The sequence below is a fragment of the Magnolia sinica genome, chromosome 1 (genome assembly GCF_029962835.1).
Source record: "Magnolia sinica isolate HGM2019 chromosome 1, MsV1, whole genome shotgun sequence".
Classification (NCBI taxonomy): Eukaryota; Viridiplantae; Streptophyta; class Magnoliopsida; order Magnoliales; family Magnoliaceae; genus Magnolia; species Magnolia sinica.
In genome coordinates, this window is record NC_080573.1 from 113,528,346 (window position 1) to 113,541,416 (window position 13,071).

Genomic DNA, 13,071 nt, shown 5'->3' on the forward strand with positions numbered 1-13,071 from the left:
CATAGTTTAGTCAGTACGATAAAAGCGTACTGAGTAACGTCATCCGATTTCTAAGTCAGAACGGTGCTCGATGCGCCTGTTGAGATGACCGAGGAGACGGATTGGCTGCTCCCGCTGCTACCAGCCTTGCTTGGTAGTCAGTGCACTGTGGACCCCAGCATGATATATTTATTTCATCCATGTCGTCTATCTATTTTTATAGATTATTTTATTATATTAAAAAGTTAAAAACTATATATATTTAGGGTTAAAATATTTAAAAAATAATAGATCCGGATCGGATCGGATCCATTCGGTTCGGATCGGTCCAGATTGACCACGATCCGATGAACGGTCGGATTTGACTGATCCTACTCGATCCGCACCGATCCAGGCCTTCGGTTCGGTTCGGTTCGGATCGGGTCGATTTGTGCCCAGCTCTAAAGAAAATTATCTATTGAACCTGGGAGTACCCAAAGCACCCCAAATAGTTGGAAGAAGAGATCTCACAATTCCTTAGTGAAAGGGCAATGTAGGAACAAATGGTTCACTGATTCTGCATCTTGATAGCAAAGGAAGCATACATTCAAAAGAATCATATTCCTCTTGCAAAGATTATCAATAGTTAACACCTTGTTCCTCCCCACTAGCCACCCGAAAGCCGCAACCTTCGACGGAAACCCATAATGCCATACATGAGACGTCGGAGAAATCTCAATGCTATCCCCCTCCTCAATTAGGACCCAGTACAAAGATTTGACTGAAAATTTTCCGGATTTATTTTTTAACTATCTTAACGAATCTGAACAAGAATCAACCAGAAAAACCTTTTCTAGCACTAGAAGAAGCCCTGCAAATTCTTGAAACTCTTCTTCATCGAGATTCCTCATACACGGTGGAGCCCAAATTACGTCATCACCCCTCCAAGAAAAACAACTACAGACCTTCAGATTTTCTTCCGATGCTAACTCCGCTATCTTGGAAAACTAGGAAGGTAAGCAGGATAGAATAGACAGTTTCTTAAATTAATAGGCTTGTGACAGGGATTTGAATATTGATATCATATCGGTTGATATGGCTGTATCATATCTTTATCGGCATGGTACGATACACGATACAGGTCTGTACCACCCCATCTTTTAAAAAAATACTGTATCGGTGGCCCATACCAGCACCGATACGGCATACCAATATGGGCATAAAACATAAACAAATGCCATTTTCCACTTTTCCCCCCCTTTTTGCTAATCCGTTCTAAATTCTTTAGCTTAGGGATTGTTCTATGCCCACTTTTAGCCAAATCTATTACTGTCTTGAAGATTAAAACAAGATTTTTGCACTCCAATTGAAGGATCAAACACCGGTTGAAATTTAAAAATGGATAAAAAAACCTTTTTTAAAAAAAAATTCCTGTTGTAATCATGTCAAATCAAGGCCTTAACTCCAAATCGATCAAATCATGCTTGATTTGTATTCAATTTTTAGTGATTTTTGCTTTTTTTTTTTTAATTTCTTTTGATTTATGTTGGTATGTTTTGAAATTTTCAGATTAAAAAAAAATAAAAAAAAATTAAACTAATTGTTGTAATGATGCATGAAGAGTGTTTTAATACTATAATCTACAATTTTCACATATGCAATTGCTTAAGAAAATTTTTCACAACATTTTTTTTTTTTTTTGGGTATTTTCAGGCCATTTTTTAGCCATTTTCTGATTTAATAAAATAAGTTTAGGGAAATGAATCGAATGCTAGATGTAGGTAAATCTATGTTTTGCTAGCGTATATCTACCGTTACTGCTGGCTTTTTATTTAGTTTTGTGTTTTCGGGCCATTTTTTGTCCTTAAAAAAAAATAAAAATAAAAAATAAAATTTCTTTGACGGAATGATAGATTTATTTTGTTTAAACATAGATCTAAGTTCTTTGAACATATATTTACATTTTATATGCTGTGATTTTATTTAAAAGCATTTTTTGTCTTTTTTTTTTGGCTATATATATCAGATTGGGAAATATATGTTTTACTTTTATGATTTGAATCCTTTAATAGTTCAATAGTTGATAGATAATTGTATTAATAATATATCAATATCAGTTTATGACATAGATCAACAATTTATACCCGAAAGACTCAACATCACAGCTTACAGTAGGTCATCCCAACATACTGCATTTTCACGAAAGAATGGTCCGATACACCATTTGATACATGTTCAACACACAAATAATAATAATAATAATAATAATAATAATAATAATAATAAAAGATAGATTCTTGGGTATTTCACTTTTCTGTATTTTTTTGGCTAAAAAATAAATAAATCTGCCCAATATGATTATGGGGTTGATACCGATACGCAATGCTGTGTTGTATCGGTTTTTTCCAGGTTGATATGCCCACCGATATCAATATTCCAAGCGATGGCTTGTGATCCTCTTACTGCACTTTTTTCATAATCCAAGGTGGTTTGGACCTCAGATATTGCAACATTTTTTTCATATATGCGTGAATGCAATGCCTACTGGATGAAATCCTTTTCCTTGCCAGAGTTTCTTCATGTTGATTGCATTACCTCCATTTTATATTTTATTGCTACCATACTTACATCTTGATACCATTTGATTGGCAAAATTGTACGCAAGATCATGATATTAACAGTGAACTAAATTCTTTTATAGGCATTTGATGATGAGAAAGTATTGGGTGCTGAGCCTCTGAAATGTACAGTTCTCTGAAGTACAATTATGTCCATGTTGAGCCCATGGTTTGGTGATACAGGCTGTTAATCTTGTGGGCCACACCACGGATGGGGAATGCTGCAAAAGTTTCCCTGATTGGAAGAACCAAACATTTAAACTTGGGGCCTGAAAATGGTCCTCTTCCAACGGAAAATAGGCCCAAAGCTAAGAGAGTTAGGATCTCCTAATGTGGGAAATTTCTCTGTCATCTCCTATCAATGGCGATGCTTGCTAAATCAGTGTTCTCAATCACAAAACCATGGGTCCAACATCAATAAAACTATGCGTTTCTGAAACTCAGCACCCCATTTTTCCCCTTTGCTGACATTGCTGAGTGTGCATACTGAAAATACGATGTCTGTGCTTATGGAACCAGCAGGCATAGTGATAGCTTGGCAACATACATTTCAAGGCATAGTGATAGCTTGGAAACATACATTTCAAGTTCACTATTTCTGAACAGAAGTTGCCTCCATAACATGCTGTTTCCTATCATACCTTCGCCATTGTTAATCATTAACAAGACACTTGGGCATAGAAACTTGATCAGTGATTCCTTTCTAATGCTGTAAGGCATTCATCCAACATTCAATTTTCTTACTACGTCTGTAGCTATAAATTCTAGAATCACAGATCCTGGTGGTAGGTTGGCAAATAAGTGGACATGTGCACTTGTTTGATTTTGTTGCTTGAGAAGGGCTGGCTATATGCTTCATTTGGTTAAGAGGGCTAAGAAGTGCTTAGATTTTTCGGCCACTCTCTACATAATCCATCTTTTTATATGCATCATATATGGAGGCTGGCCATCCTCTGTCACATGGTGGATTGTAAATGGTACAGGTCTTGCAGTGATGGCTTTGCTTGGTGAATGGTTGTGCATAAGACGTGAATTGCGAGATATTCCTATGACACGATTTTGTTCAGGTAAGCACAAATTTCCCTTTTTCCATTGATTGTTTATATTAAAATCCTTCTATGGAAGAGTCTGGCATAATCCTTCTTTGAATATTTTGAAAGAAAAAACGGATGTCTCTTTTCAAACATGGGATTTTCCCATATAAACCCCTATCTTTTGGTACAATTCCACCAAAACCCATCCCTTGTTGGTATTCCCAAAAAGACTCCTATCTTTTCAAGATATGGTAAAAAAACACCCTCATTTTGACTTTTGAGTAACGGAGGAGTAACGAAATGACCTTTGGAATTTACTGTTTTTCAGTCACGGAAATGATCATTTGGGCACTGTTTCCTGTTGTGTAGCCCACTCTAATCTTAGATCTGCCTCATATTTGGGTTCACATCTTAACATGAGCTGGAAAAGATGGACGGAGTGGATTTCACACAGATGAAGTGGCGGCTCCATAGAGCTTTTATTTTATGGCCACCATTAAAACCATTTTTGGACCCACAAAAGTTTTGGATCAGGCTGATCTTTGTATTTTCCTTTCGTCCTTGTGGGAGTAGCCTTATGAATAGGGGTGTCAATGGGCCGGGCTTGGGCCTGCCAAAATGGGAATTTTGAATAGGGCCAGCCCAAAACAGTTCAAAATCTGGGCCGAGACCAACCCCAGGCCTGGCCCGTTGACAGCCCTACTTATGAATGGGTTGGATCACATATAAACTTAACAGTGGCCCTAGAAAGGTTAGGTAAGTAACTATGGGTGTTTCGGTCATACACAAAATACAGTGTATGTTGTTCATATGGAAGGCTGTGATGGTAGGGGCTTTTTGACCTAATGGTCTAAAAGATGGGGGTTTATTTGGGAATACCAATAAGGGAGGTTTTTTTATGGAATTGGACCAAAAGGCGGGTTTATATGGAAAAATCTGTTCAAACATTGCTGCACTGCTTATAAGCACCTTTCATAATCAATTAAAGCAGTAAATTTTGTTGTCTAATGTGATATGACTGCTTGACCTCGTTATTGCTGATTGTGCGGCTGTGGTGCCTTTTGTCTGTGCATGCTTTACTGTTGATGTTTGAAACTAACATGAAGTTCCAACTTTGGGGGATTTTTCATTTTTGAGGGTAGAGATTCTGGTGATGGGGAATGCATTCCAATGAAGGGGATTGGATTCCAGTGAAATCAAGGACTCAGGCTGGGAGGAAGGAAGGTCCATTCATTGCTTTCGTTGTGGGCTTCTGTCTGTGATGGAGAGCCAATGTAGTCATGCTATTTGAAGGTTATGAGAAGATTATGGAGACAGTCGTTCCAAGAAACAGAGATACCAGCAAGCTTAGAAGGTTTGCTTTTTTTAGATCTATGTATCTTGACAATGCTCAAAAGGCATTTAGAGGTTGGAGGCGAGAAGGTTGGAGGATGGTCACGACTCACTCATGGTGAACTTAGCAAAATATGGTAAGGATGAAGGTAAACATGAAGGGGCTCTCGGTTGTTTTGGATTGATGGATGGTTGCTTGAAGGAATCTGTTACCATCATCTAGCAATGCTATTTCCAAGCCTTGTCTACCCATCACGGCAATTTCCAGGTTGGAATTATCATCGTTTTAGCAGGGAATTCGTCCTTTTTGGCCAGTGCCATGGTCCAAGAAAGTGAAGATGAAGTGGGTTGAAAGGCAGGTAGTATCGGTTCAATTTAAGAAGGCTGCTATGTAGGGGGAGAAGAATCTTAGGAAGAAAGTGGAGGAAGCCTCAGTGATGACAAACGACATTGGAGAGAGATTGTTAAGCGAAATTAGCATCTTGCTTGGGCTGTGGTTCCAAGGGGATAAAAAGGAGATGGGCAGCTTGTTTCTGGAACTGGATGAACAAGATGAAATTCAACAAGGTGAGTTGGAGCTTGCAACAGCGGAAAAGAAAGGCAGCTGGCGCAATCAGATTTTCTTACAAAAAACTGGGAGCAGCCACATCGATAACTCCATGTGAAAGTTTGTGGAGTTTGTTGCATCAGTAATTTGATCAATCTGCCTTTATGTGGGGACTTGTATACTTAGGTCTTATAATCTAGATACTATCCTGTGTAAGCTGGACAATATTTTTCATAACGGTGGGCTTGGAAAGAAACTTCTAGGGGTGGTGCAATTGGTGCTTCCAAGGCCTGCTTCTGACCATGTTCTCATATGCTTGGAGTCATCAGGTATATCTGCAAGGCCGGTTCCCTTAGATTTGAAACTTAGTGGTGGGAGGAAAAGGTTTGCATTCAACAAATTTCTAAATGGTGGGGGGTGTGAGGTGGACCATCAGGCGGGCTACAGGTGTTTGAAAATGCTCCATATGATTAAGGGTGACGATGCGCTGGGCAGCCCATCAGTCCTGGCTTTGGACCTATTAGCTTGGTGCATTGGCTGGATTTGGGCCTGATGTGTATGGGCTGATCAGCATTTTGGCCAGGCTTGGGCTTGGGTCATTTTAGCCCGACCTTACCCAACCTGACACACATCACACTCACGCACACACTCACACTCCTCCCTCTTATAACCTAACCCTAGTTCATGAGCTTTTGGCATGCCTACATGTTGAGGACTTCAAAGCATTTAGCTGTGAAAATATCTATCTTTTATGAACATGCATAAAATAGACATCAGAGATTTACTGATTCAATCAGTCTCTCAGGTGTGATTTCTCTAAAATCAAGTGGTGTTTTTGAACTTGAACATTAGTTCTACTGGTTATCCTCGTAAATATTTCACAGAGTTATCCTTATTGCTTTCAAGATGTTAAATATTGGATTGCTTTGTCAGTCATTTTTAGAATTTCTTCACTTTTACAAACCCGACAAAATTGATTTCAGCATCTTCCATGCAGGTGTTTGACCAGAGAAACTTGATTGTTTTTGTCATGGCTGACCTTCGCTTCTCCTTGGGGTCATGAGATAGCCCAAGTCAATCTGCTGATTATAATGGTCATTACTAAAGCTTTAATCAGACCTGATTCCATTGCCATTGTCTGTGGAAAACTATGACAGTTGTGGAGGAGTCTAGATGATCAAGAGCAGGACCCGTCTCAAAGGGGTGTTTGATTTATGGTTGCAGAGGGGAATCATCGCACGTGTGACATGGTATTCTAGCTTTCCTGAGGTTTTTGTTCTTTTTTTAGAAGGCTTAAAAGGCTGGTTGTAGCTTCCAATTCCACAGATTCAATCACAACCAATATTGATATTAGATTTGGCTGTTTCTATTCATGTCCATTTATATGATAAACATGCAAAAGGCTTTTTATTTTTAATTAATTTTTTGTTTTTTATGGTGCTGCTCTTGTAGCTTCTGTTGCAGAGTTGGGGATCGCGTTTGAGGGGGAATTTGTTTGTATATTGCATTTGGACAGTTTGAGAAATGAAGAATGCTAGGTGCAGTTGGGCACTTGGGAGAAGCAACCCAAGCATGTGCCAATCGGTCCACCTAAGGGTCCCGCCTATGCGAAGTCGTTGAGGTATTTGGTCGGGACCGGTAGCATCCCTGCTTCGGTGGACTAACTGGTGCATGCTTTGGTTAGTTTCTGCAAATGCACAGCTGTCCTTTCTTTTGAAATCTTCAAGTTCACAGCTGTGCTTTCTACCCTTGTCATCACAATTGGATAGTGGGACCGCAACCTGCTTGTGGTGCAGACTGATTGGGTGGGTCCAACACTGTCCATACCAGGCGGCAGGTCCCATTCCTCATAATATGCATTTTCTTTCAAAAAGATTTCTAGCGGTTTTTTTTTTTTTTTTTTTGATACTAGTGCTGCCCTTCTTACATCTCCAGTTTTCAAGCCACTTGCAAACAACTTCAACAGACAGTTTCTACTGTGTGAGATCATTCAAGTGGAATTTTCAACTGATTTTTTTCTTTATTAAAACCATTGGCAGTTTAAGTAGCTCTCTTTCTAGTCAACCCATTGTTAATATCATTCCCAGTTTTAGGTCAGTTGAAAATCTCTGTATTGTTGGGAAGCACAGGATTCGACCTATATACAATTGAAGGGGTAAATATTATTGATTGTTGGAAAGCACAGGTTTCAGTGTATACAATTGAAGGGGTAAATATCTGGCATTTGCCATGTTCCCTTGATCTCGCTGCCAGAAATGTTGGGGTGGAACAGAAAAAACTCTGTTCTCAGAGGAATGTCATCCGTCCTTCATGGGGATATGGACATTACACCATTTAGGTTTTTCAGTTGTCCGGGCATAGGACCTGCCATGGATGCGCAAAAATCTCTCATATTTGAAGATTCTAGCTTCTTTAGTTAAATGTAGTCCGTTGCTGTGTTTCTCATCATGGACTGCTATTTTCTTCTACTAACTGAAAGGATATGATAGCTGATCGAAGAGGTTTTGGACATAGTCTGCAGTTTGGTAGGGCGTGACAATGGAGGACCCAACTGTACTGTGCAGATCCTGATATTTACATCACAGGAGAAACCCCTTCTTGCAAGTGGAAGACTTGTCTGGGCTGCATTCGGGGCTTTGTGCCTGGTTTCCGGTTCTATGCCAAGAGGGGCTTGTGGTTCAGCAACCCTTTCTTCTTTTTCTTCTTCTTCTTCTTCTTTGGCCTACACATCAATGGTAAATACCTGTAGTTTAACCGAGGATATGTTCTTTGATATAGTAGAACAGCGGAACAGGATTTCATGCAGCCAACTTGAATTAGTTGGGGTAATAAGTGATGATGACTGGGATGGTTAACAAGAGAGAAAATATAATTTCAACTGAAAAAATAAAAAATAAAAAATCCCCCGATTGGTGGTTAAGATCTGCTGCTGTTTTTGGGAAAAGGTAATCTACGATGGGACGTAAATCTACTTATTAAACTGTGAGGCCCACGGTGATATATGTCTTATGCACGCCGTCCATCCATTTTACCAGCTTATTTTAGGGCATTAGACCAATATTTGAAGCATATCCAATGCTCAAGTGGACCACACCACGGTAAACAGTGACTTGAACGCCTAATGTTGCAAATTTCTTGGGGGCCAAGAGGTTTTTGATCAGGGCGCAATTTGTGTTTTCCCTTCATCCATGGCTGTGTGACCTTATGAACAGGTTGGATGAGAAATAAACATCACTGTGGGCCCTTGGAAGGTTTCAATGGAGGACATCATTATCACCACTGTTTCCTGTGGTGTGGTCCACTTGAGCTTTGGATATGCTTCAATTTTGGGTTCATGCTCTAAAATGAGCTGGTAAAACGGATGGACAGAATGGATAAGACACATACATCATGGTGGGCACTGCAGAGTTGACTAGCATCCTGAATTACTCAGCACCTGATCCGCTTCAATCGGACCCAACAGATGAATGAGATAAAGGGTATTGAACCGGCCGGTAGTCAAATTTGAGAACTTGATACTATGATCCTCCTCTTGCATAACATAAAGTTACAATACCAACAATATAAATGGAATTCAAGTAATTAACATAACATCCGTTGGCTGTAAAAATAGTAAGTCCTTAGGTCGATTTATGGAATGGACCAACTCTACCAAACAGCACAGGCCCTTTTGAGATCCGAGCCTTAAGGGGCATCTACATCCAATAAGCCGACCTTTTAGGACATCAATGCAATTGTAAGGATACTCAAAGAAGATACAGCCGTAAGTCCACTAAAATGGCCAACTGCCGACTTAACCTATAAGTAGGTCATAGCTCAGCTATCGGTTAATCTTAGCTCGATCATAACTCGGTCATAACTCGGGAATAGCTTGGGACAACCTCTATGGAACAAGCTGTCAGGCTTAATGAAAAGCTATATGAACAATCTTCGAATCGACAATCCGAAGATCTCTTTAACGGCCCGAAGATCTCTCCCAAGATCTTCGGAGAATCAGATCAAATCCCGAGAACGTTGGGATCTGAAAAGGATCTTGAACGGATTTCTAAATAGGATTCATCTCCAGCGTATCAGGAAAGACTCCCTATCACGTACGTCCTCCCTCTCCTATAAATAGAGGCACCCTTAACCAATGTAAGGTACGCACATTCATACCCTAACACTCGACTGGCGACTTTTTTCTAAAGAGATCCTAACCTACCAAAGACCCCAAAGACCTGACTTAGGTATCGGAGGGTCCCCTGCACTAGCTAGGGTCTGCTTTGTCTCTTGTTTTTCTCTATGCAGGTTTAGACGGTTTAGCCAGGGAGGGTCTGCCAGAAAATTGCATCAACAACATTCTCAATGATTTCTCTCTTTTATTTTGGGATTCGAGCAATTCATGGAATCTCTATAAGTCATTGATCCATTCTTATTATTAATCAACTATTTCTCATAGAGTTAGAATGACCCTTATAATAAATTGCAGATACTAATTTGCTAAGAATTGATTGGTGATGCTAGATAAAAAGCCACATAATAGTGTTAGATATAAAGAATCTTGTACACAACGGAGGATAGAGGAAAAAGATAATGAGACGATCATACCTATAAAGTTCAAGGCTTGACTTGAACAGTTAATATCTCAAGATAGATTTGTTACCCTTTTTCTGTTAGTTTCAACAAGTGCAAACAAAGGAAATCTGCAAATTATCTTCAGGATACAATGAACTCTCAATTCGAATTTCAATACGAAAATTTGCACATTTAACTGCTGAACAGATCTCTAGATTTGACACTGATATACCTTTAAGACGTTCAGAAAAAACTTGGCAAGAGATTAGATCGAGAGTACTTGCACAGAAGATGATATTATCTTAAGAATGAAGAGTATATCTTCTGAATTATAATATCCATGATTTATAGCAATTGAAGGGCCATTAAGTTCTTCCTGAAGAGATGCTAATGTGCCTCTTCAAGAAATTCATACCCATTCACAATAAATAATTGTCTTTTATGAAAGGATATAACTCTTCTTACTATGATAGTTATTTATGTACCCTTCCAGACAGAAACAATTATCCAACAGTGTAAAACTGTAGCCACATGTTCTAATCATTTTAACTGTTGCCACATAAGCGACAGTAGCATAGGTGTCACGTGTACAACCATGTCACAATCACTCTTAATCAATACTTGGTTAAAATACATCATGGCAGACCCTAGTTCAATTCAAGTTGCACCGTGGCCTAAAAGGATCTGAACCAGTGCCAAAGAGACTAAGGCTCTTTTAGCTTCATGCACACGTGCAAAGTGCTAAGTGTGCCTAATAAAGTGCCCAAGTAGCCCTACAAACCACGCGAACCAAAAACCCCTTCTCTTACTATCTGACTACACACTCTATTTATGAAAAGTTTTAATTATCAATATATTTATTTACTTATTAAAATAAACTTTTATTTTTGAATTTTTTTAATTAAAAAAAGACAAAAAATATATCAGTATGAACATCATTAGTTGTCCTGAAATAAAATCAGTGGTTGGTTTGTATATCTCATAAATTCTTTTTCCATTACTTGAGCTCGATGGCCATATATATTTTTGTCATGCATGAGATGATAAAGAGCCCAATCGAGAAGATGTCAAAATCATTACAAACTTTTCTTCTTCTTCTTTTTGGTCTTCCATTTAAAAAAGTTCATCCCATCTTCCATGCAAGCTGCTTAAATGTTGAAAAAAGTATATTAGAAACTTAAAAATAAAAATATTGAAATTAACACCAGGTTAAATCACGTATAAATACATTGTCCTTAAAGCTTGATTCGCTCATTTATCGATTGATAAAGAATTACAAGAGAATTGCTTTTCCAATAAGACAAGCCTTCTCTCTAAGATCTTGCGTGCAGCAATTACGAACGGATCTACTCAGGAACTCGGTTAACACAGCTGATCGTTTGGTAAATTTGATGAGTGGTCAAACTTAGTGACTCAAATAATGTCCGAGCTACTCAACAATTTCTTAAAAGAAAAATATTTGGAGAGATCGGATTAATTTCTGATTGAATTTGTTAGACTTGGATGATTTTGGACCTGGATGGTCCAGTTTATATAGCATCTAAGGTGTGGACAGTTGCTAGGTGGTCATCAATGGAGGTCATCTCACACTTCTCTTCTCACATCACGATCGCACCGTCTCGCGAGAGAGCGACCACGTTGTGACATAATGTGCATGTGCAGAGTGTAAAGTGCGTCATCTAGCGCCACTATAACCACACTACCCACACCCTTGCCCTCACCCACGCCCGTGCCAGAGCGTGCGCACGTGCGCACAAACCAAGCATCTCATCCTTCATTTCTCCAAGTAAGAATATTACTCACTCAATCACTTATAAACAACAATTTTTCTCCCACTCTATCTGATGTGGGGACTAAAGAAAATAATTTTTTTTCTTTAATATTTCAAAAACGTTTGGAGGGAAAACAAAATTTTTAAAATTTTAAACCAAAATTTCAATAATCCCTCACTTAGATTTTAAAATAAATAGTAAAAAATTCTTCCAGAGATAAAAGACAACTTTTATGCATGGAGAAAAATATATTACAATTGAATATTTTCTTAGTATAAGTAATTTAAAGTTTTGACGAAATCCCTGGTAGCCGCAGCTTTGAACCAGTTATTCCTAAATGATACAATCGAATATATCAAAACATAATATCATCTGCATTATGTGAGTTTTTTTTTATATTACTCACTTAACACTTTTAATGGCCAGGTGCTTATCCTGTTTCATGAACGATCCCGAGAGCTCTAACTCTTATGAGAAGCGGCATCACTTCTACGTTCATATAGGTGAAATCATTTTAGTGTTTTCATTACTACGTAAAACACTTGTCTTATAGACTTGATTTTATTAAGAGTTCCAAGACTCAACCCTCTAGTTGTAACGGCCAGCACTGTTCATCCTTCAACCCAGTTGTTGGCTGAACATGTTTGGTCCATGCTAGTTTCAATGCAGGCTCCATCGATTTAGCGGCCCAGATCTCTCACAGATGCGGGATGCTGGCACTATTATCGCTAATAACGCTCTCTATCCCATGTGCGTGAGTGCCGTCAGAATGACTTGCGATCTCCTCATGAACGGGAGGCAACTTGGCCATCCACCACAGAATACCAGGGTATTTTGGTCATTCGAGAAATGAGTTTTTACAATAAGTGCCTTGTAAAATCTTAAGAGTATTATATACTCTCCTCTTAAAAATAAAATTTAAACTAACTTAATTTATAAAATCACAAACTACGTGCATCTCCTTGTGCATTCATTCAACATGTTTGGTCAATTTACTCAAACACAAGGTGACACGTGTGAACAAGGGCCTATATTTGGTTTTTGTGTGTGCATATGATGTACGGATGTGCCAAAGTCTACTTGACTTAAGGTTTGATTGAATTGTTGGTGCTGTCCCTCATTAAGATAAACAAATTGGAAACTAGAAACATGATCCAAGTTTCTGCTCAAACTCTTCAGGCGATTTGTACAAGAGTTAGGATTAGCCATATTGAATGGATTCTTTTTGTCTTATAACAATAGACTTGCATTTACGA

General features: G+C 38.7%; 1 protein-coding gene across 10 annotated transcripts in view; it reads left to right on the top strand.

The window, feature by feature from the left end:
• LOC131254592 (phosphatidylinositol N-acetylglucosaminyltransferase subunit A) overlaps positions 1-6,924 on the top strand; it is a 46,494-nt gene extending 39,570 nt beyond the window's left edge. Inside the window, exons 10-12 of one of the 10 annotated variants that reach the window (XR_009175727.1) lie at positions 3,560-3,643; positions 4,802-5,818; positions 6,487-6,924. Coding sequence is in view for 4 of the 10 variants with exons in the window: in XM_058255387.1 (XP_058111370.1) it covers positions 3,560-3,643; positions 6,473-6,552 (164 nt within the window). In the remaining 6 variants the exon portion in view is untranslated. Of the gene's footprint in view, positions 1-3,559; positions 3,644-4,747; positions 5,819-6,472 lie in introns of all 10 variants that reach the window. The other 9 variants (XR_009175733.1, XR_009175739.1, XR_009175745.1 and 6 more) reach the window with 9 other exon arrangements.
• The last annotated feature ends 6,147 nt before the right edge of the window (positions 6,925-13,071 follow it).